The sequence below is a fragment of the Marmota monax genome, unplaced genomic scaffold, assembly GCF_021218885.2.
Source record: "Marmota monax isolate L192 unplaced genomic scaffold, Marmota_monax_Labrador192_F-V1.1 WCK01_AAM20220418_F8-fsc00172, whole genome shotgun sequence".
NCBI classification, from domain to species: Eukaryota; Metazoa; Chordata; class Mammalia; order Rodentia; family Sciuridae; genus Marmota; species Marmota monax.
Window position 1 is genome coordinate 1,977,753 of NW_026693633.1, and position 25,078 is coordinate 2,002,830.

The following is a 25,078-nucleotide window of genomic DNA, read 5'->3' on the forward strand; positions in this document are numbered from 1 at the left end:
TTCATCCGCTGAGGAAAGGATATCATTAAGCAAAATGGCTTTCCATTTTTGTTCTAACAACACCATCTCAGCCAAACTCAAGTTAGAGTAGGAAAAGGACGCTCAGAAATGGACGTCTGCAACCCGGTTCCATTAGCTAATCCTCTATTTGACTTTTTCTGAATCCTTCTGAGTCCCATTAGGGAAGGCTGTGGGCTCCAGGAGACTCCCCTTAAACTGAGAAGCTGCCCCCGGCTGGATGGGCACCAAGAGTGGCTTGGCCCTTTCCCTAAGGACGTCCTTCCTAGCTAAGGCTGATCCTACTTTCCTTTCTGCAGCCTTTGCCCACTCCCCTCCCTCCGGTAGCCCACCCTTCATCTTTCTGGGTCTGCGTGGTCCCCCCGCTTTGTTTCAACTCGGGACGAACTTGACTTGCTCCTCTAAAGACGGGAAAAAAAGAGGGCAGTCTTCTGATGGACCTGGGGGAGGGAAGAGCCAGGGGCTTACAGGGACGTTTTCTGTGTCCGACACCCAGCTTGCCTCCTGACCTTTAATCTGCGGAATTCGGGTGACCCTCGTGACAAGGATTTTTTAGAAATGGGGCGACCCGCGCTCCCGTGCCTTTAGCCCCACAGAAGACTCCACGGTTAGGCTCGCGCGACCCCTGGGCAGAGAGTCTTGGTCGCTTTCTTCCTGAATCACTGGGGGAGGCAGCCCTGCTTCGGGGTTAATCTGCAAGCGCAGACCCCTCGAGGCCAGGCAAAGGGGGAAAGCGGGGGACACGCTCCCCACCCTCGCCCCCTGCCCCAGCTACCATCTAGCGACTCTGTCTTCGGCTCTAAACAAGAACAGGGGCCCGAGTCCGCGTTCACACGGAAAATTATGCCGGCTCCAGCGGCGCGTAAAATTGATGTGAACCGAACGAAGTGGGATCAGCGTGATCCTCCCTCTCTTGTCTCAACAGGGGTTTCGGCGCGTTACACAAGGCCGAGCTTGTCTCTTTAAGAAGACATTGGACCCTAATTAGTCTACCTTCCTGGAGCGGGCGCGGAGCGAGGGGCCGAGGGTGTTTGGGTTGGGTTGGTGGGAGGATGAGACTGGAAGGTCTTCTGACCAGCCACCAGTCTCACCGCCCCTCCACCTTCTTTATTTTGCCGCCACCACCGCCACCAACACCTAGTTCTGAAGATGCAGCCAGGGCAGCAGCAACGGCAGCAACGGCAGCCGCGGCTGCTACTCCCGGCCCCACGTTACTTTGATTGACAGCTGAACAAATGTTTCCCCGGTTCGAACGCTCGCGCTAAGGAACGTCAGCCAAGGCGAAGCTCCGCCTTGGGCGGTCCGTCTCCTCCCTGCCTCCGCCAACTCCATCTCTTTTCGTTTATTGGTTAGAGCGACCCGCGACGCTCGACCCCCACGTGGGTTACAGCACGGTTGGCTCCTCCTCCCTGGCTTACCATTTGTCAGCAGTGAAATGATGGGCAGTAACACAGAACGGCGATTAATGTTCAGCCATCTCTGATTGGTTGCTGAAGACGCCTACCGTGCCCGGGGAGGGCGGGGCGCTTGGAAAGCGCCCCAGAGCAGTCGCTTGGCCGGCCGGTGATTGTAGTCAATCTGGCGGGCTATTCAGCCACGGTCGCTCGGGGCGGACTACATCTCCCGGGATGCTTCGCGGTCCCTCCGCGGAAGGTTGTGAATATGTATCAGAATGTTAATGATTAGCTGCTGCTAAATTTGGTCAAAGAAGTCACCTACACAGAGCGTGTTGTTAGAGCTGTTCTGAGCGGGTGTTTGGGCTGTTGGCTGCTTTCTACCCCCTCTCTTACACACTTGTATATTATTTTGAGGTGGTGTTCGCAGAGTTTGAAAGGAGAGAATTTTTTTTAAAAAGCCGCAAGCGTTTCACTCTTTATTTTTATAATCCCCTTCAATTTGGGGTTAAAAAAAAAAGACAAGAAAACAGGAAGAAAAATAAGGAAATGAGATGTGGTAAAAGAAGCTAAAAGGTGCCTTTTAAAAGATCGTTGTTCTGAACTGAAAAAATCTCCAGAGAAACCAAAAAAGCACCGCCGAGACCTCTTCCGAACCAAAGGAGTTTGTGTTTGCTTTTAGGGGAGAAGAGAGATCATTCATTCAGAGGAATAACAGCCAATTAAAAGACAAATAAAAAAAAGTTTGGAGTGGGACGCAGAGCGAGCGGGCTGCGGTGCCGGCGGGCGGTGGGCGCGGAGCTCGCACTTTCCCGGCCGCAGCGCCGGGCTCGGCGGGCGCGCCTCGGCGGAGCGAACGTCGGAGCGTTGCCGCGGGAGACGCGCGCCGGACAATGCCCGTGGCGGGCCAGTGACGCCCGCGGGGAATGCGGAGCGGCCCGGCCGCCGGCACCCAGCCGCAGCTCGTTCCTACCGCCCGCGTCACGCGAGACCCGGCGGGGATCGGGACCGCCTGAGCCTCCCCTCGGACCCGGCCGTCCGCCGTCACTACCACCACCTCCACCACCGCCTCTTCCTCGGGGCCATTAAAGCCAATGAGCCGCGCGCCTCTGCCTAGCGCAGCCAACTAAATCGGTTTGGATGATTCGCGACCTGAGCAAGATGTACCCGCAGACCAGACACCCGGTGAGTGCGGCGGCCCGGGCGCGGGTGCGCGGGGGGATTCCCCGCGTCGCCCCCCTGCGCGCCGAGTTGTGTCTTTTGGCCGGAGGGGCGTGGAGAGCTGCCCGAAATGGGCACTAGGCTCCCGGGGCCGCCCGCCTACCACCAGGCCGCCACCACCCCTAACCTCCCCGGCCTGGTGGCACTCTCTGAAGGGGTGTAGAGAGGCAATTGAGTTGTGGCCATTTTCTTATTGTTGTCTTTGAAGCCCCTGGAAGCCGCGCGGAGCGGTTTGCCTTCTCCGCGCCGCGACTCCGGGGGGCGGGGGGAGGGGGGCGTTCAGCTATGAAGGAGGCGCGACTCCACGCCTGGGCGGAGAGGGCGCCCTCGGCGGCGGCGCTGCTGGGCCGGCTGCGGCTCCGGAGTGCGGGGCGCTGGCCCCTGGCGCCGCGGGTCCCCGGGGCGAGTGAATGAGCCGCGAGGGCGACAGCTGAGCCTTGCTGCCCCCGACTGACCGCGGCCCGACGCCATGGCGCGGGTCCCCCCGACGGGCCAGTTTCGATTCCGGGTGGGGAGGCAGTGGGCGCGGCGCGCCGGCCCCCGGGCGCCCGCCGTTGGCCAGGGAAGGGAGCCCGGCTCAGACCTGACGGGAGCGGGTGGCCGCGCCGCGTTGGGGGCTACCCCGAAACCAGTCCCTGCCGGGCTGAGGGGGCGACCAGAATGGGCGGGAGGAGACTTTGGATCCTGTTCAGCCTGCCTTTGCGATTAACCCCCACCCCCTGCCAGCGCCGCTCGGAATGTTTTCTCCATCTCTGCTTCGCCTGTGATGTGGGCTAATTAAATATTTTATTGTTGTTCTTTAGGCACCGCATCAGCCTGCTCAACCCTTTAAATTTACAATTTCCGAATCCTGTGATCGGATTAAGGAAGAGTTTCAGTTTTTACAGGCTCAATACCACAGGTAACGATATTGACTTTAGCTGATCCTCCTGTTTGCTTAGCTCTTGTCGTCTACCCCCCACATACACACACAAACACCCTCCCTCCTTTTTTTTTTTGGCCTCCACAAAGGTATTATTATCATTTTTTCCCACTCTGGGCAGAAGGGCATGTCAAGGCCCTTTTTCCTTTAGGCAGGTGTAAAGAAATTAAGCATATCTTTTTTTTCTCCCATTGAAAAAAAAAAAAAGGAGGCAGAACAATCGAAACTGGGGAGTCTTGGAAAATGCTGAGACAAAACTTTCCATATTGATTTGTTGGAGCCAGGAGAATGGAACGTTGAGAAGATTCTGAGGCCTTTTGACTTCCTTGGTTCTTTATTACTCTAGGCTTGAATCCTTCTTACTTCTTTTTGCTATTCCACCGAATAGCCAAGAGCAAGTGAGCGATTTCATTACTTTGATGCTGAACAAAATGTTTTCATCTTAGAGGCGATTATTAGACCTAGAGTGCCTTTGAGACATATTTCTTTTGCTGGCTTTTTAATGATGCATAATTCTTATTTCATAAATTCAAGAACTAAAAACAAGTCACTGAACCAGATCAACACTTTGCCCCTGGGTGGTGGTATTCAACTTGTCTGTGTGTTTTGGAGGGAAAAAACAAGACATCATTCATAAGACTCCTTGATTCATATTTTCATTAATCTCTTCGTACAACATTAAAGAAAACTTGTGAAATTTGGGAGGAATTATTTGTGTGTTTATGTGTAGTCATTACTGACATTTATTTCCTTGTTCTTGTTTTATTAACTGAATTTAATGAACATTGAATTCTGGATGAAGTTCCAGAAATAAATTGACTCGAGGGTTTATTTCTTTAAAACTTATTTAAAAAGTCAAAAAGAAAAACCCACATTTGATCCTTACTGAAGGGACATACATGTTCAGGCTGGTTCTAGTCTAACCTTTCTTTCCTCCCTTTCATAATGAGGTGATTTTTAAGATTGTTGATTTGGTGTTTGTAGGTGAGGATTTAGAGGAAAGAATGTGTATTTAGATTTGAAGGATATAAATTAAGTTCTACACTGTACTTAGATTTTCCTGTGTCTCAAACAGTCTGAAGCTGGAGTGTGAGAAACTGGCCAGTGAGAAGACTGAGATGCAGCGGCATTATGTCATGGTAAGAAAACTATCACAGATTCAAAGTGTCTAGTAGTTTGGGATACCAAAAAACGAGACTACGTTGAAATTGCTAGAGGCTTCAGGATAGATCACAGTGGCCTTGCCAGTGTAGTTGAGGTTGTGGGAATGTGAACATTAGTAACCTGTAATTCTAGGATGTTAGAACTTGCTTTTGACAACCAGCTTTGATTTGAATTTTCAAAAAGTTCAGTTGCATAGGGTATAATTTTCTGTGCTTTGTTTTTACAAATTGAAACAAAACAAAACAAAACCTCATTTATGTTTTGTTCAGTTGCAAGCAAAATGTTTTTGTTAGTGGTTTTCTTTGTTGTTTTATTGCTCTTGCTCCAAACAATTTTAACCAGTTTTTCTATGTACTTTTATAAAATTTTAATGCTTTATTTTTAAAGTGATGGCTTAGACACTGAAACTATTCTCTAATTTTTGCCTCATTATTTGTTACTATTACGTGTGCATTTTTGTGTATGTTTCAATTTCTGTAGTGTTATATTGGTTTGGAAAGTGTTGATTTGTTCTGCCAGAATTTCTGTTATGCCAGTTACAATACATGTTCAGAAAAATTAGATCTGCTTTTACAAAAGTATCATGAAACATATTTTTAAGATTGTTCCAAAAGGCACCAGAGTGATGCATTAATTCATTTTCTCTCAAGCTTTTTGCTTTGAATGTGTGAATGTGAGCAGTACCCTTAAAATGAGAAACAAGTCTTCAGTAATAGTACCTTTACTAACAATTCAGCGTTTGTACAAGACAAAATTTCTGCTGTACTTAGGAGTTAGTCGTATGGTACTGAATTATCAGATTTTTTTTGATTCATCTGCTTATGATGTATAAAATAATTGCTGCTAAGAATGCTGTGTTTGAACATTATTTTTTTTTAGTTTTGAGTCTCTGTCTTTGAGTCTGTGTCTTAAGGTGGCTTTTAGCTTATTAGGCTAAATATAGTAATTGGGCATCTCTTTGACTTATTGGCATAAGAATTAGAGATCTTTTGGTTACATTAGGCTTTTATGTTTGTTGTTTGTTTTGAACATACTTGGGGCATTTTGAACACGAGGCAGATTATTTGATGAAAGGCACAAATTTAATTGCTTTTCCTTCTTTGACAGTATTATGAAATGTCCTATGGGTTGAATATAGAAATGCACAAACAGGTAAGTTATTATTTCTTTATAACCATTTTAAATGAGTAATACTGATGCACTTTGGAAACAAAATTTTGTTGTGTAGTTTTCTGCACATTGTTGTGGCTACCTGTATTTTAAAAGACTGGGTATTGGAGAAAACATTATTTTTTCACAAGTGGTTCCCCATCTTTCGTCTGCATTAACCTAATTTTAAGCATTTAAAATATCTTTACAAAATCTGAATACAGATTAAACTTTGCTCATTTTCAAGTCTGGATGCTAAATTTTAAAATATATCTTTATCTTTTGAGAGACTTGCTTTATGTATTTTGGTCATTGCAAACATGTCATATAGAAAACCTTTTCTTTGAAAATATTGAAAAGTAAAATTATAAATTATATATAGTCTTCATTGGCTTGGTGTAAAAGAATAGATACAGGGTGAGCAGGGAGGGTCAAAATGAAATCTGTGGAACTACAAAAGAAATTGATGTAAAATCCTTGTATTGGTCCCCTGAGGCTACTTAGTTGGGTCTTACCAGGAACTGTAACCGTTACTTCCAAATTTGTACAGAGTAAATGAGCTTGATAGGAGGATGTGATAATGTTCAACACTGGGTCTTGAAATCTAGCAATTAGTTCAGCCAAAAAAGGATTGGGGTGGGGGGAGTTTATGATTAGTTGAAATCATTGAAATAATGTGACTCAAATAGGCTTTTTTTTTTTTTTCTTTTTGCAGGAGAGCAAATGAAATAAATGGTTTACATTTTCTAGACAAACGATACTGTGTGTGTGTGTGTGTGTGTGTATGTATATGTATGTATACGTGTCTGTATATGTGTATATCATGTGGGAGTTGTAATTCCTTTAGGAAAGTATTTATTTTTAGTGGTCTGCTAGTGAAACTGCTTCAGGTCTCATTAACCATTTCAGAATAGGTGTGTATATGTTTGCCTGCTGAGAAAAAGACAAGAGAAAAGTTCATGGTCTTTCTTATTTATGGTCAAGGTGATTTTCATTACCTTCTAAGTTTAGAAATGATGAAATGACCATATATCACTTAGTGGATCTTTAAAAGATGACTGATAGACAGTATAGGCAATCATAGTATTTGAAAACAAAAAATTGAGGAAAAAATGTGATATTACTTACACTGGGGACTTTATTTCGGATACTCTTTTACTTTGCTATTTGGTTATGCCAATATTAGCATTATAATATAGTTTTCCAGGTGTTAAATTCTTATTTTGACATCTTTACCATTTTTGTTTAGATTAGTAATATAAATATTTCCTGCTTAAACAAAATCCATTCAAGCTTATGGATGAACTTAGCTCTACTTTACAGGAATAAATTACATGAGAGATATTGTTTGTTAATCATGCATTTAAGGTTTGGATCTTGTACATGTCTTTTTTGTTGGTGATGGTGGTGTTCCTCAGTCCACCCCCTCCTCCCAGGATTAATTAAAGATCAAACCAGACTAATGTCCCTTTATTTCTCCTTCTGTACCTTGTTTACCCTAACCACTTAGTTTTCAGATCCCCTTGTACCACTTTTGTTTCTGAAGAGCACATAGCTTGTATTTCTATATGTATGTATTTATTTTTGCTGTTGGTGGGTTTGTGAGATCCCTTAATTTTACACATTTTATACCTCTATAATTCTGTCATCTTCTTGTCCAGCTGGCCTCAAACGCTATCCATTTAAAATTGAGAAGAGAACATTTTCCCTTTTTTTCTCTTGCTTTTAAATTCAATCATATCAAGAATCCTGAGGGCAGTTTATCACATTATGAAATACAGACAGCCCTGCAAACCACCTACTTATTATATTTTCTTTCTTTCTCCCCTTAAGCACAGAGGCATATCTGTCTTTATTTGTTTTCCTAGGCAGACAGTCTTAGTTCCTCTTAGCCTCTCTTCCAGATGCACTCACTGGATACCCTTGTAATGGAAAGCAGCAATAATGCAGGGAAGTTGCCCTGCGGCATAATTGGGACCATTCTCAAGATCGGGTTAGGCTTATTCACTTATTAGATTTATGTCTCAAAGGGTTCAAGAGTAGGAGTCCCAGGAGTCCTTGGAAGTACCTTAGTAATTGGTGGCCCTGATATTTGAAACCTTTGTGTATTTTTTTGGTTAACGTTCCTGTTCTTTATGGCTGCAGCCAGCCACAGATTATTTATTTTTAGAGAAAATTTTCACTAAAACAGAAAATGATGGTTGTGATGGAGTCATGACTCTGTGACTTAGCAAATTGATAAAAAGAAAAGTATGAAACAGTGATAAGGGGAGAGGGGCAAACATTCTCCTCCCTCCCCTTTTGGTGTGATGCTCATCATCAGTCACCCTGTGTTGATTCTGATAGAGAACTATAAAGTGAAACCTATGGGGAATTTGTCATTCTGAAATGAAAGCTAATGTAATTAGTACCAATTAAAGTACATTTAGTAAATTGGATTTAATCTTAATTAAGCCTGCATAATGTTGCCAATTTTTAACAATTATGTTTGAGAACATAATTAATTTAAATTTTGGTAACTGAGTAAATAGTATTAGTCTGGTAGAATTAGTGGATTTTTTTCTTTTTAAAGGGGAATTCAGTGACATGACATGGAATTGGAGCATAAAATATGAATCTAATTTCTGGTAATCTTTAGTAGGATTGATAGAACTGAACAGATGAATCTGGAAAGCAACCAGAAAAGTTAGGGTGAAGTATTCTAAGCTATAATTGGAATTAATGCTTCACCACTGTCTTAAGTTCTATTGTGAAAATGAAGATGATAAATAGTACATGGTTAAAATGGCATGTTTCATTATGATGTCTTCAAAATGGAATTTTTAAAAAGTGAAAGAACATTGGCTTTTATTTCTTAAGGATTTCCCTTAAGTGTGGGGTTTTGTTTTTTGTTTTGGATGAGACAGGGTTTAGTTGTTACTACCTCTTGCTGATTGTTCTTTATAAATATAGTGTGGCTTCTAAATGGGTCAGCCACTATGGACAGATCAGAGTGATGCATGCACTTGATACATTACTAAATGCTGCTTGTTTGCATCCTTCACCTGTAATTAAAAGACGTCCTCCCCAATGGAATCTGACAGCAGTGGTTACCACTCTAAAAAGTGAATATTGGATATAGATTAGGAGCAATGGGTATGTGAATTCAACTTATGGAAATTAAACAGATGACCATGCCATATTTGAGAATGAGAGTATCTCCGGTTTTCTGTAGTCTGAGGTTTCTTTGCTTCTAAGTTTTTATTATGTTTAGTATATGAATTTTAGAAATCATTAGAAAATTTTAGAAATCTGTAACACTTAGAATCTAAAAGTGAGTGCTACACATTTATATATAAATATATATTTATGTGTATGTAGTCTGTGTGTTTGTGTGTATTATTTATTTAAAATCAAAGCAGGAAAACTCCTGTTTCACTCCAGGCCATGTAAATTTTATTACAAGACGGGCCACAACCATTTGAGTGCTGCTAAAATATTAATTGAATAGAAATGAAAGGGCCTTGCCAGCTGATAGGATATCATAATCATAGCCTCTTTGGTCGATGGTAAATGATGATAAATGACATTAGGAACCTTTTAGCAAACTGTAATAACTATAAGGAGGGAAGCAGTATGGATTTGCATTATATCTGATACCCTCTAGTACCAAGTGGATTGCCAATACTGCTTGTTTAGCATTTTCTAAGGGCAATAGGATATTGATTTCTGACTTACAAGGAACAGCTCTATTTTCACCATTGAAAAGTATTGCAGGTTGTTAAGAAGAAATTGACTTGAAGAGGCCGACTGCTGCCCATCATGGAGCAAATAAAGCAAAACTGCCGAAGCATGGTAGAGCAGCGAGACGGGCCCTCAGCAATTTGTTGCTATTAATTTACCATGCTCGACAGCAAATCAATCGGCATCTACTTCATCTGCTGGAGAAAATGCTGTCCAGGGCAGATAAAAGGCTCGGCATGGTACAGAGAATAGACTGGATTGGCCAAAAGGAGGCTGCAGATAATGTGTAAATAAGTGAAATCAAGGCCACTGTTGCAGAGGAAGCTGTTGTTAATTAGGTTGGTGCTTTTTAGTGAACTATTGTAGAAAGCAGCTGAGGATTTGGAAAATAAGAGACTTATTGAGGTTTAAGTAATATATGACTGGCATGACATTCTAGCCTTGAGTGTACTTGATTCTAGGATGCAGTAAATTTATTTGGGGGCAGTGCTTGCAGTGGAAGTCAATTCATTTAAAGTTCGATTTAGACCAGATTTTTCCTTAAGATAATTTTTTTGAGGGGAGCATTACCAACTTCTTGCACATGTCTTGTCTTGGAAGAGTACACGGAAAAGCAGGTGTTAAGAGTATACAGGCAAAAACGGTTTTTTACATGGTGATTTTCTTTTCAGAAATGGATGTGTTTGAATTCTTGTATATTAATGAAAGGGAACTATTATCAAATGTGGATTCTTCTACTGAAAGTAACCCACAAACCAGTGAAAGTTTTGCTATCTTAATTTTGCTTTGTTGTATAAACAGAATAATCTAGAGGGGCTGAACAGTGGTGGATACCACTGGATTGCACAAATCTCAAAAAGATAAGTGAAATTTTGATGAATGTATAGATTCTATAAAAAGTTAGAAGCTGAGTTTGTGTGTTTGATATGGGTTTTTTTTTTTTTTTTTTTTAAGATTTAAAGTCACCAGTCAAAACACTACTTATCCTCTAATAATATTCCACAATTAATATTAAACAAATGGAGGTTTTCGGTGGTATTTTTTCCCTCTTACCTCTCATTTGGTTATTTTAGGTTAGGGGACAAACTTCACTTTCTTCACTAGATGTATGTGGATTTTAAATAATATCTGTCCCCAAACTGTCACAGGGTCTAGCATTAGGTGGTAGCTCTCGGCAAGACCCAGTGAGCTGTCTTATTAGTTGTCACAGGCCCTGAAAGAGAAGCAGATCGAGAGGAGGAAATGCAACCTACCAGAGTGTGTATATATGTTAATGGGAAGTATTTTCTGAGTACTGTGTATTTCCCCTTTTCACATATTAGATTCTTAATGTCTTTCTTAGGGGTATTATAGGAGAATATCTGTCGATTTTTAACTTAAAGCAGTGATTATTGAGTAGAATTAGAGTTTTCTTCCAGTGGAAGGGAACATTTATTATATATCTGGCATGTGCTCGCCATGGATCTGGGCATAGTGCCAGAATTCTTTCTTTTACTTCTTACAGTGACCCTAAGAAAGGGATTATGTCCCATCAAAAGGTGATTAAACAGGGTCAGATTTGTAAAAGGTGATATAGTTAATGGGTAGTAGATTTAGGATGAATTTACCTGGGAGGTTGTCTCTTGGGAGATGTCACCCATGAAGTATAAATTTAGACCCCAACTCGTTCCTGGAATGAGGAAGCCCTGGGGGGCTGGGATAACCTCTCAGTTTATCCTTGAGCCCCAGAATTTGGGGCTTATACCCAGCACCCCTGAGTGAGGGGGATTTTCTGTAAGGCCTGGAGTCTAGGACTAGAAGGCTGCTCTCAGTGGTTGAAAGGGGAGGGTGGCTTTTACTCTTTCCCACATGTGGGCTAAGAGGGCTGCTTACTTATCAAAACAATTTGTTTCCTCCCTAGGCAACCTATTTCTCATTTGTTTACAAACTTGTTCTTCTATTTAACTTTTATCTTTTCCTTGTGGTTTCTAAGACTATGCCTAAAGACAAGGGGCTGTTTGTTAATCATCATCTTGTGGGTTTTGAAAGGAGAAGCTGGGAGGGGAAAATGTGATGTTTTGTGGCCTCTTTGTAGTTCAGAAAGAAGTTCATAGATGCAGGAAATCACAACTCAAACTTTTAAATGAAGGCAGATGTTTTGCTTGTAATGTCAAAAGAATTTCTTTGCAGCATTTAAACAAGGAATATTTCCTTCTAACGCCCCTCAATCCCTGCTACATATTATTTATCATTTTGATAGGTAAGTTCTTTGTATCTTAGTAGGTAATATTGCTCTGAGTAGTTTGGACTGATGGACTAAAGACAGAGCTGCATCTTTAGGAAATGTTTCTGTAGCCTTGAGGAAGGTAATAGTACAGGACCATTATTTTTCATTTACTCTTTCCTAGAATTTTACTTTTTTTCTCTCTTTGCACTATGTACCAAGTCAAGGAAGCCAGTTGGGAATTTAGTGTTAGAAATGTGCATTTGGAAGTTATTTGTGCCTTTTTTTTAAAATACTTTTTAGTTGTTGATAATCCTTTATTTTATTTACTTATTTATATGTGGTGTTGAGAATCTAACCCAGTGCCTCACACATGCTAGGCAAGCACTTTACTGAAGAGCTATGACTCTAGCCCCTATTTGTTTTTAATGAGGAAATTTTTAATGTCTTTGATGTTACTTGATAATCTGGTTTGTCATTTCTGGACAGCAATAGAGTTATTTAGTGGCTTGAAAGAGAGTGAAAGACATGTGATTTCTAGAACATACTTTCCTCAATTCTTTCCCACACTGTTGAAACAAATTGCAGTTATCTGGCAGTGGTGACTTAATCTAGTGGTCTTAAAAAAGGTAAGTTATTGTTGCAATCTGTGAGAAGCAGCAGGCTATATATTTCAGCATAGGCAACTGAGTACTCTGATAATGACAGTTTGCAAGGTTTATGATTTGTCTGAAGTAAGTACACTGTAAACAGTTTACAAAATTATTACGTTGTGGGGGAAGGGCCTCAGAAGTTTAAGTCAAAGTGAAAGTTAGAGCTGTTCTGATTTTGCTGTATTAACAATGGTCAGTGGTAGTTGCTTTCTTTCTGTAAAGGGAAATAGCTGGCATTTGTCACTACAAATCTATATATCCTCTCTGTTTTCATTGGAATTGACCCAGTGTTGGTGCCAGGCACTTGCCATCTCTGTATCAGTGAGCCAAAACTTAACCTCAAAAAGGTGCAGTATGTAACCTTTCCTCTGTCCAGGGACATAAACAGACAAGGTGTGGATTTTCTTAGCTGGCTCATCAAAGAATAATACTCCAGTACATGTATGAGGTACTCTGTCCTCTGGTGAGTAATATTATCTTGTCATCCTTTTTGAAGATTTTGCTCACATACACTTCAAAATTTATACTGTGGGGAGAGCATCGTCTACATTTCGCAGAATGAAAGGATAACTTCTTCTCTTGTGGATACCAGATTATTTCTCTGACCTGGACTGATTGTGGTGCACTTGAATCTGCAGAGCCCTGTTTTTTGCAGCAACCTAGGCAAAAGAGCTGTCAGGGGAAGGAAGAAGGATATTGGCTTTCTGATTTCTTAGCAGACTTGTTTTTCTTTATTGTAATCAAGTTTCATTTGTTATTGTTTTTTTAACTGCATTCTGCTTCTGAAGGTTTGTGGATTCTCTTAGTTACAGAATTTGGAAAGGCAAGGAAATATAACTAGGAAGAATAGTGATAGTAGAAATTATAAGCATGAGTACTCTGTAACACCCTTTCTTTACAGAGAGCTTAAAGTATTTTATATGTTCTCCTTAATCTTCTTGATGTTCCTGTAAAGCAGGTAGCAAGCGTGGATCCATGTATTTATTTAAATAGCTTCTGTCAGTGAAGTACCCGACAGTTTGCCAAGCAGTGTCATTCCACTGGCCTCCTTTAACAGATGACACTGAGGCTTAAGGGCTTAAGAGACTATCCCAGTGTCACGGTCAGGGAGGATCAGCATGTGGGCGGGGATACCACAGTTCACTTAGGTTGGTGAATATGCCGGAGGTCACATAGTGAGAGTCACTGACAGAAGAGGAAATAGTAGATTTCTTGTGTTCCCTTCCAGAGCTTCCTTCACTGACTGTGGCTGTGTTCAAACAGCAGACAATGCACTTGTTTCTGTGATGCTCTTAGCTTTCTACAACATGAGGAGCATGGTAATGCTACTGGCAGTCCAAGGGTATTATACTATCATCTCTAGTGAGAGATCTGATCTGTGTGTTTGTGTTTGAAGTACAGCTCCTCCCTCTACTTCACTCTACCCTCCAGTGCCAGTGCCCTGTCCAAAAGGAGTCTGGGATCTGCAAATTGAAATATAAAGCCAAGTTCCACTTTTAGCAAAGCATTTAATAAAACTGTCTGCTCCCTCATTCCTAAAATGTACTACTCAAACATACTATTCTAGATATATACTAATTTATTATTGCCTGTCTCCCCTCTCCAGCTAGAATGGAGCGTCATAAGAAATAGGGGTTTTTATTATTGTTTTTGGCTTTACTGGTGTTGAAAACTGTCACAAAGTTAGGTCTTGGCACTCATGAAATATTTGGTGAATAAGGGAATATTTGGATTCATGCAGAGAGAGGCAAAAAAATCTGTGATTTAATGTTTTCAAGGTTGTATTGAAGTTGCAGGATAGAAAACCAGTACTAAACCTTTAAGTATACTGAGGTATGTGTTACCTACTGGGTAAATTTGTGGAAAATGACATGGGAAAATAGGAAGTAAAAGCAACTGAACTTGGGTGTCTTTCAGGAATGAGTTAGGATAGTTAAAGTAGAATATATATATATTTTGGCATGCTGAGTCTGCCTTTTTAAAGATAAAAATATAAATCTTTCCTAACTGAGTTTAATAAATTCAGTTTGAACATCATTTTTATCACTAGTCAGAATTCTGAAGAATTCTTTGCTATTAATAGGTCTGCGTACACGTAGTTTGAAAGATTGTGGGGAGATTTTGATCTTAACTATACTGTGGTGTGTTTAGCTAACTTCCAAATCAGTAAAATGCAAGCTTCTAGTTCTTTTAAAGGGACAAGGAACTTTGAAGATACCATAGCTTTTTCATTAGTAGAGATGGCCTTGTGTTGTTGAAGAAAGTCATAATATTAAGCAGTTTTAGAGAGCTTATTGTGCAGGTAATAGTTTACTTATTCTCACAACATGATTATGAAATTACAGCATTGTTATTATTTATTTCCATTTTACATATGAGGAGGCTGAGGTACAGAGAGCTTAAATAACTTGTTTTGAGGTCAGTCAGTTAAATAGATCCTGGATTTGATTCAAGGTCAGAATGCTGGTGTGATAAATGCACCTGCCTAATTCCAAATTCTGTTTGTAATACTATACTGCCTTCCCCGAAGTACTTGACCAAGTAAGGAGCCTCAGATTATAATTCTGGCCTTGCTAATAACCAGTGACATGAGATGAAAAGCACCTTAACTTATCAGGGCCTTACTTTTCATAGCTTAAAATTTGAGTATCAGTGAATGCTTATTGCTTTTAGACTATTTTGATCTAACATGATAGTGAACCAGAATTAAGACTTGTCCTTTCTTTTTAGTCTCAGAAAGTTTCTTTTACAACTTTGAGATTTTTAAATCCATAATTGCATAATGGAGCTAGAAGTAGAAATGTATATTTATTAAGAAATTTTTATTTTAAGAAAGTACTTTCATATTCACTTTTCACTTATGCTTCAATAATGTCAGTAAAGCATCCCTATCTTATGAATCAATAAAATGAGACTCAGATATTATGTGACAAAAGTTCCACAGTTAATTAGTAGATGATTCAGAATTCACCAGTTCTTTTAGGGCCGGTATTCAGGCTAAATAAAGTTGATGCAGAACTAGAGAGGTTATTGTAAAACATGTAATATAAATATATCCAAGATAAATTGTAATAACAGTGCTTTCTTTAAAGTGACCAGTTTATGTACTTTGTCGTGTATTATATAGCTTTTGAAATTGTATGTTATAATGTGATGCAATAGTTTTCTTCTAAAGATGTGTGTGCAGAGAGAATATGTAGTCGTTTATTACCTGTTGTGTAATTAGCCCCTGGGATTAGTTATCCTTCCGGAATTCAATGCAGGTAGATGTCAGTTTCTCTAGCTAGGGTTTACCTCATGACACTTAGGATATCTGTATGCTTGAAATGGGCTTGACATCTCAAATCCTCAGGGCTTTCTTGCCTTGTCCCACTAGTAATTCTTAGAGAAGGTCTAGACTTCAACTTAGTTTATAATGAGTTTGTCATAAACAAGATTAAACATCTTGACCTTACTTATCAAGACCTGAAGAAATCTATTCTTTCCATGAAGTAGAAGCTCCAAAAAGGAAGAATGTGTTTTATTCATTGCTGTACCCCTAGTACCTGGAACATATTAGAGGGAATGAATGAATGAAGAAAAGTTAAAGGAATGATTGTTGTTTTCATTTTATTGTATATTCTACAGTATCCATAATTCTTGAGTGTCAGTTACCTCTATATAAGTTTTCTTTGGGAAGACTCTTAGGGAGGACTTGACTTTATTATGACCAGGAAGACTAGATGGGGTATTCACAGGTTGGAAGATCTTATCCCAGTTCTGCCACAGGCCCTTGAACTGGTGATTAGCCATTTTAAAATATAGGTTTATATTCATTGCCAGTGACTTATTTCTAAGGTAACTTTCAACTCTCTCATGATTTAAAAATGATCAGTTTTAACAAAAGATCTATCCCTAATTTCATTGTTTGGCACGAGAGACATGCCATTTCAGCAAGTTAAGGTTTAATATTATGTTATTTAAGAGAAAGTGTAATTTTTTTTTTTTCTGTTTAGGTAGAACATCACTTTGAGCAGTTTTAGACTTTTACACAGCTAAAATTGTCTTAATGTTACTAATGTTTAACATCCTAGAACTATCTGCTGTGGTGTCTTTGGTTGTCCATTTGTTGAAGTTACAGCCACATCTTCCCAGTTTTTTTCTAGGGTGAGAGCTTATTAGAAACTCTGTATAGTTACAAATTTTCCATGTGTATATCTTGGGTTAATATTAGTGATATTAATAACTGTTAAGATCTAATGAGTTACTAGCAGGTACCAGGTGATAACATGGAATGCTTTAGATATATTAATTTCTTTAGTTTATAACCTTTTTGAGGAAGGCATCTGATTATCCATTTGTTGACGTTAACAGCCACATCTTCCCAGTTTTTTTCTAGGGTGAGAGCTTATTAGAAACTCTGTATAGTTACAAATTTTCCATGTGTATATCTTGGGTTAATATTAGTGATATTAATAACTGTTAAGATCTAATGAGTTACTAGCAGGTACCAGGTGATAACATGGAATGCTTTAGATATATTAATTTCTTTAGTTTATAACCTTTTTGAGGAAGGCATCTGATTATCCATTTGTTGAAGTCAACAGCCACATCTTTAGGGCTGTGATCATCAGATAAACACTAGTAGAATGTGTGGTAAAATATGAACTGATGAGTCTACTAATCTAGAGCACTTGTTTACCCAAATAAAATAAAATCATATCCAAATGAGACCATTGTAACATTGAAGTTTCATTGTGTACAGAGCGCATCAACAGACTATCTAGATATATTTAAAAAACAAAGACAAAACATACCATATTAAAGTGATCATGATGTAGGAATTCCAGTGGTTCAGAACTAGGACTCCGAAGCCAGACCAGCAAGGATGGGGAAGAACTTGGTTTCAGTTATGACAGGGTGCTGTGCCTATGGAGGAGGAAGGAGTGAAAGAAGGAAGAGGAATGAATGAATGAATTTGTTGCACCTTTGACCTTCATATCATGGCTTTCTTTTCATCTCTTCTGCAAGATCTGTGCTCTTGCTAAGAACTTTAAGGATTCTTTTCAACATGACCTCTGAAGTTACATTCTATACCCAGAGCATAACATATTTTTCCAGGAAGTTCTTTGTGGGCAGTGGTTGTAGGAACTGTTCATTTAAGGAAGGCATTCGATTCTTGTATGAGTGCATGAGTTTTGCTTGATTATGATCACAAAATGATTGTGAATCATTTTGCTTGATTATCATCATTACCTTTATATTGATTTAATGAAGTTTGTAAATGATTTTAATTTTTACTTTTTGCTCTTTATAGGATTTTTACAAATAAAGATAGGGACAGAATCCTCTAAATTATTCATCACCCAGTGAAACTGTGCCTTAGTCTATCTTTTCTTTCTCTTGTTTTTGGTTTTGCCAACAACTCTAGATAGGTTAGTGTTAAGAAATTTCAAGTAAACATGAGGCTGAGTCTATAAATGTCTTGAAAAACTACTGTGTTTCAAAGAAAATCATGAATTCTCTTGCTCATTATGTCCCTGATGAGCTAAACACCAAAATTACAATAGATGCTTTAGTCATTGTGAATTATTTGTGTATGGCTAATTTTCTTCTTTTTTTTTCCCCCTAATGTGAGGCATACTCTGTATTTTAAAACTTCATCCTTTTAGATACTTGTCTTAAGCTGCTGTAGCTGAGTGAGAACAGCAGTGATAGTAAGGAATGTTAAGTAAACATGAAATTATAACGGCCATAGAGTGTATTTTGGTAAACCAAAATATTGTTTGGTGGCATAAAGCCACATATCCAGTCCAAAAAAGAAAACATGCAGAAATGTGGTTTTACTGTCTGTCATTCAGTCTGTTTCAACTGTCAGAAACATAAGTTGCTTTATAGGGTGTTTTTTTTTCAAGTCTGACCGCAGCTTTTAATTTCCTTCATTCTACCCACACCTTCTACCAATACCCTCATGTATCTAGTGCTAGTTTATGGATGATTTGAATGTAATGACATAATCATCAACAAGCAAAAGGGTCAGAGCGTGTGGCAAAAGTATCCTTCCCTGGAAACTAATTATGAGTTCTGCGCATTTGGAAACTTTTACAATCATGACACAACAATTGTCTTTGTTCTTGGACTTCTCAGTTTAAGTTATATTGAGGGCTTTAAAGGTGTTTTTTAAGTACTTTTTCTCAAAAAAGTGACATTTAAGAAAATTAATAATTTAAAGACATTTTAGAAAGCAAAAGAAAAAGAATCACCCATGGTTCTGCCACTCTGTACTAAATGCTGACCAGGCAAAGGCCAAAGGCAGAAGCTTCGCTGTGTCTCCATCATTGAGTGCTGTGGCTGGTGGAGATAATGCCCCCCTCATCAAAAGAAGTACTGGTCAAGATTAAAAGGAATAATGCATAAATATCATGTTTTTATTTCTTTTTAAATAATAAAAAAGATGAAAACATAGACTTTCAAATTGTTTCAGGTATTTTGATAATCATGGCTTCTTCAGTTCTTTATGGACAACACATTCCTTCTAAATATTTTTTTAGGAGCCAGTCCTAAGTCAATCAGTAACTTGTTTTGGGGAAATTATTTTAACTTTTCTGAGTCTCATTTCCTCATCTATAAAAGCAGCATGGGTAGGACTGGATTAATGCTTTTTATAAAATGATGGTTCCAGGGCCCCATAACGGGGGACTTGGGCATTGGAATTTTTCTAAAAGGTTCAGAGTGATTCTGATGCACAGCAGGGTTGAGTATTAGTGAACCTGAGCAGTTTTTCTGAAAATTTAATAAATATACAAATATTTGTAGGAAATTTATTAAATGCAAGTTAAAGCAAAACTCAGTTTATTTTTGTACATTATTTATTGGTCCATTGTAGTTCTACATGTTGATGAAATTTGTTTTACATGTGTGTACATGTACACAGTACAATAATATAATTTGGCCAATATCACTTCCCAGTACTTCTCCCTTCCTTTTCCACCTCCCACCCTTTGGTCCCTTTCTTCTACTGATCTCTCTGTTAGGAGATCCATCCCTACCTTTGTTTTCCTTATTCCTTTCTAGCTTCCACATAAGAGAGAAAAAAGACTGTAAGTTTCTGAATTTGACTTTTATTTTGCTTAACATGATGATCTCTAGTTTCATTCATTTTCCTGCAAATGCCATAATTTCATTTTTCTTTAGGGCTGAATAAATTTGCATTGTGTATATAAATATATATTTTTAATAGTAACAGGGATTGAACCTAGGGGTGTTTAACCACTAAGCCACATCCCGAGCCCATTTTTATGTTGAGATAGGGCTTCCTTAAGTTGTTCAGGTCCTCACTGAATTGCTGAGGCTAGCTTTTAACTTGCAATCCTCCTGCTTCAGCCTCCAGAACCACTGGCATTACAGGTGGGCACCAGCTACACCCAGCAATATGCCACATTTTTTTTATCCATTCATCCACTGTTGGACACCTAGGCTGGTTCCATAGCTTGGCTATTGTAAATTGTGTTGCTGTAAACAAGGGGTATACATGTATCACTGCAGTAAGTATTTATCTTTAATTCTTCAGGATAAATACCAAGGAGTTATATAGCTGGATCGTATGGTGGTTCCTTGCCTAGTATTTTCTTTTTCTGAGTGGGTACCAGGTGATTGAACTCGGGGGCACTTGACCATTGAGCCACATCCCCAGACCTATTGTATTTTATTTAGAGACAGGGTCTCACTGAGTTGTTTTTGCAGAGGCTGGCTTTGAACTTGCTGACCTCCTGCCTTAGCCTCCTGAGTCCCTGGGATTATAGGCATGTGCCACCAAGCCTGGCCCTCACCTAGTCTTTTGAGGAGCCTCATAACTGATTTCCATAGTAGTTGTACTAATTTAATTTACATTCCTACCAACAATGTGAAAGTGTGCCTTTTTCTCCACATTCTCTCCCATATTTTTTATTATATATTCAAAAATTAATTTTATTGAAAAGAATACTGTGATCTCAGATAGGGAATATAAAGTATAACTCAGCCAAGGTTCAAAATTATATACACGCTAAACATGTTTTTATTTATTTATTTTAATCTAAACAGATTTTTAAAAAAGCATTTGACAAAAGTAAGCAACAATTCTTGAATGTGTTTTGTGCCTGGTGGATGGGCCTGAGCCACAGGGCCTTCTGGAATAAAAAGACCCGATCCCAGTGGGGGTGTTATTCCATGAAGGTGAACCCATTGCATATTATCCCAGAACTGAGGGTACAGAGGCTCAGAGTGGACCAGTTACATTCTCAAAGACCATCGCTGGTCTTTGGCACCACTAGCATTCAAATGGTTTTTGTTTGTTTCTAAAGCCTGTCTTTTGCGCGTGACATTTTATCTGGATTTTTTTATTATTTATATTCTTTTTTTTTAATTTTTTTTTAATTTTTTATTGTTGGTTGTTCAAAACATTACAAATTTCTTGACATATCATATTCCACACTTTGTTTCAAGTGGGTTATGAACTCCCACCTTCACCCCATACACAGATTGCAGAATCACATCAGTTACACATCCATTGATTTACATATATTATTTATATTCTTGATGACTGTCATTCTGACTGGTATGAGGTGAAATCTCATGGTAGTTTAGATTTGTTTTCCTAATTGCTAATGAGGTTGAACAATTTTTTATGCATTTGCTGGCCATTTGTATTTCTTTTGATAATCTTCTGTTTAGTTCATTTTCCTATTTGTTAATTGGGTTATTTTGTTTTTTTGGTATAGTTTTTTTTAAAAAAATATTTTTGTTTTACTTGTAGTTGGACACAATACCTTTATTTTTATTTTATTTTATTTTTTTTATGTGGTGCTGAGGATCGAACCAAGTGCCCCACACATGCTAGGCAAGTGCTCTCCTGCTGAGCCCAAACCCCAGCCCCTTGGTGTAGTTTATTATGCTTTCTATATATTCTGAATTTTTTTTTTTTTAAACTAGGGATTGAACCCAGGGACACACAACCACTGAGCTACATCCCCACCCCATTTTTATTATTTTTTAAATTTTGAGACAGGGTCTGACTATGTTGCTTAGGGCTTTGCTAACTTGCTGAGGCTGGCTTTGAACTTGCAGTTGTACCAGCACCATTTGTTAAAAAGGCTGTCTTTTCTCCAATGTGTGTTTTTTGGCACCTTTGTCAAGAATCATATGACTGTGTGGGTTTGTCTCTGTCTTCTGTATCATAAAAATTCCCACTTTAGAAGTATATTATGTTGTGAAAGAAGCTCAGACTAATGTCTTAAACTGTGACGTTTACCATATCATTCTCTTAACCCTGTCATTTTTTGGTTTTTAGAAATAAGGAAATATTTATAGTTTGTGGTCCTTTATTTTTGTTTGCTGCAGCACAGCCCTTCAGACTAGCAGATGGTGCTGACCTAGTGGGAAACTGAAATGGGATTATCTGAAGAATTAATTTCCAGGCTTTCATTCACCCACTTGATAGTTTTATAACTGATTATTTAACTTTTCTAAATTAGCCAGGGAGGAGACAAAGGAATGCCCTTTTCATAGGATTGTGTTGGAGAATTTTGTTTCCTAGAGGGAACTTACCTATCATCTAGAGTCTAAGGTAGTAAGAAATCATAGATTTGAGATTTAGGAGTGCTGCATTGGAGTTGTACTATACTCAGAATGTAGTTGGTGGACTGGTGCATCTCTGTGAACTATTGCTTATAAATGGTGATGAGATAAGAGCTTGTAGCATAATATAAATGAATACATTACATCCTTCATGGACAGTGTCCTTTATAAAACAAAATTTAGGAAACCTACCTAGCCAAACCTAGCAGTTGTTGATTTATGTCCTGGCAGAAGCCCATTTTCTTCTTGCTGTTTGGTAACAGTTTGGGGCATGGCAACTTTCTGTATCACTGTTTTAAAATTTGTAATCAATCAAAAAGCTTATTAGGATTACTTACAAATTAGGAATTGACTAAAGTTCATAACATACAGTGTAACCTCAAAAATAATAATTTAAAAAGCAAAGTGATATGGCATGTTGCAGCGTACTTAAGGCAGTTGACAGGGATTCACAGGTTGGAAGCTGAAAGAAGCACTGCGCTTGGTACTTTGGTTAATGTAAAATCCATTTAAGTTCTTCTTAAAGCAGTTCTAAATTCTCAGAAAATTTTTGTCTTTCTTCTTTTTCTTTTTTTTTTCACCATCTGCTGAATGGGAAGAATATATTTCAGTAAGTCTCACAGAAGTTTTATTCTGTAGTCTTTAATTTCAGGATCATAATATATGTATTATCAGAGAAGCTTAAAAATTAAGCCTGAATTACCTCCTTCCCCCAGCCTGCTGATATTCTTTACTCTTTACTCCTATATATAAATTTTATTGTATCCAGAGCAAGTATCTGTATACCAAGAAAAGAGGAAGAGAGATCTTTGCCAGTAGCAAAACATAAATACCAAGAATGTCTTTTCTGGGTCACAGTGCAAGAAAGTGGAGAAATAGCAAATTTCTGGGGGTTAGCCTGTGACCTTGCTCCTTCCAGTCAATGAAGAGGCACTGTCCTCTGTTACTGTACCATTGAGTCTAGTATCCTTTTACTCCTTGGATCTGTCTCCAGCTACCTCTTGGACCCTGCAGCCCTTCTGCTGTATAAATTAGTGAGGGATGCTTTCTTAATTGAACGATAGAAAAAGCCCTAAGCTTGAATCGATACCTAACAATACAGTCACTCAGTTTGTAACAGTATCTAATCTCTGTTCTGTCTTAAAACAGAACTACTTACTTACCTTAAGGGATTTTATTCATATGTCTTTCCTCATAAATATTTCTGAAAACTTGAACTGTGGCTATTTCCATTTTTTTCATGGTTGTAGAAATGGAGTTTGGAATCATTTGGGGGAGAGGTTGTTTAAGGTCTTTGCTCAACTAGATTAGAAATTAGCCAGTCACTCTGGGATTTGGGATTCTATAGTTGGATCATTCATAATAGATGTGTTTTTTAGAATGTTGGTCACTTGAGTCTGAATTCTTCCCATGCTTTTCCAAAACTGTTCCTACAACAAACCTTACCCATATGCCTATGACTTAGTATTTTAATGCATGGTAGGTCATGCCATAACTAGGCTTCACATTCTGGAATCATGAATTTCTTACTCTTCAGTTATACAAATCTAGTGAAGCCACCACATGTTGCTGGTCCTTCCTGTGCAGAGTATCTCCTTTGCTGTGACTATGGTCACCATGCTTATCCTTATGCTAGAGTCTGTGTGTCCCCATATCTGTCTCTTGTCTACAGCCTTTGCCTCCTTCTCTCTCTTTCTCTTCTATAGGGTCATTTTTAGGGGCTTTTCTTCGTACCTGAAAATCCTGCCAGTATTCCCAGAATGGCTCTACCCTCTACATCCATTTTACCCTTTTGTTTAGGTGGTCTCATCTATTCTGTTAAGTAGGTTAATCTCAATATCTCTCTCTGTCTCTCTCTCTCTCTGTCTCTCTCTCTCTCTCTCTCTCAAATAACCCAGACCTCTCTGAGACTATTCTCATAGGTACTTAAATTCAACCGGTTCTAAAATTGACATCCTCCCCTGCAAGCTTGCTTGAGGTCCAGAGAGCTATCTGAGGAAATGCTAGCTCTATCCATCCAGTTTTTCAAGTTAGGAAACATGCATGGGGAGGCAAGTGATTATTGCCCACATGTCTCCTTCATTAGCTATACCCAGCCAATCATAAGGTCTTCTGGAATTTGTTCCCTGTTATTCCTACACATGTTTACTTCTCTTTAGCTATCTATGTCATCATGGTGACTTCATAACAATTTACTCTTCTTAGGCCTTATCTATAAAATGGGGACAAGAGTAATCCTTTTAAAATTGCTTTGAGCATTAAGTGAAGTATCTGGCATATTGCAAGCTCTCCATGAATTTTAGGGTGGATATCATGATCATAATCCAACTCTTCGTCACCATATTTAAAATGACTCTCACTGTGAGTAATATAGTAATCTCCTAACTGGTCTAATAAGCCTGATCTACTAGGCTCTTCTGGAGTTACTTCTTGAGCCTCATCTTGTGCTGTCGCTGCCACTGCCCCTTTCCCCTTTCATTCTTCCTCTTCTCTGAATTTATGGTACAGCAGGCTCTTTTTGAAATGGTCTTTCTTTTCCCTACTCTCTTTTTTGTCTCTCAGAATCCTTTCACCCTCATTTATTCAGGAAAATAGTCCTGTGTTAATAATTTAAAATACTGTCTTTTTAATATATTTCTTCATCATCTTTATAAATCCTATCCCCTATTCGCTTTCAGACTAGGACACTGTACCAGGGAGAGAGTAGTACACAGTTATTGAAAATTGGGTAATTAATATGATTTCCAAAGTACTTTCACCAAAACCAAAAGGGATTTCTCCTCTTCTCGGACTTCTCTGTGTCCCACCAGGACACTTATACTTGACATATGTTATTGGGTGTATTTGGTCTTTTCCTGTTTGGGATTATAAGCACCTCAAGTGGCCAGGTGTGGTGGCGCATGACTGTAAACCTAATGACTCCATAGGCTGAGACAGGATTGCAAGTTCGAAACCAACTTCAGCAAGGCCCTAAGGACATACAAAGCCCTAAGGACTCTGTTTCAAAATAAAATGTAAAAAAGAGCTGAGGATTTGG

General features: G+C 39.1%; 1 protein-coding gene across 11 annotated transcripts in view; it reads left to right on the top strand.

The window, feature by feature from the left end:
- Positions 1-1,720: 1,720 nt before the first annotated feature.
- Positions 1,721-25,078, top strand: part of Tle4 (TLE family member 4, transcriptional corepressor) — a 140,183-nt gene continuing 116,825 nt past the window's right edge. For 4 of the 11 annotated variants that reach the window (XM_046459719.2, XM_046459720.2, XM_046459723.2 and 1 more), the window contains exons 1-4: positions 1,721-2,597; positions 3,437-3,534; positions 4,631-4,694; positions 5,827-5,871. In XM_046459719.2, coding sequence (XP_046315675.1) covers positions 2,553-2,597; positions 3,437-3,534; positions 4,631-4,694; positions 5,827-5,871 — 252 coding nt within the window. In that variant the 5' untranslated portion in view covers positions 1,721-2,552. Of the gene's footprint in view, positions 2,598-2,989; positions 3,142-3,436; positions 3,535-4,626; positions 4,695-5,826; positions 5,872-25,078 lie in introns of those variants that run through there. The other 7 variants (XM_046459721.2, XM_046459722.2, XM_046459725.2 and 4 more) reach the window with 2 other exon arrangements.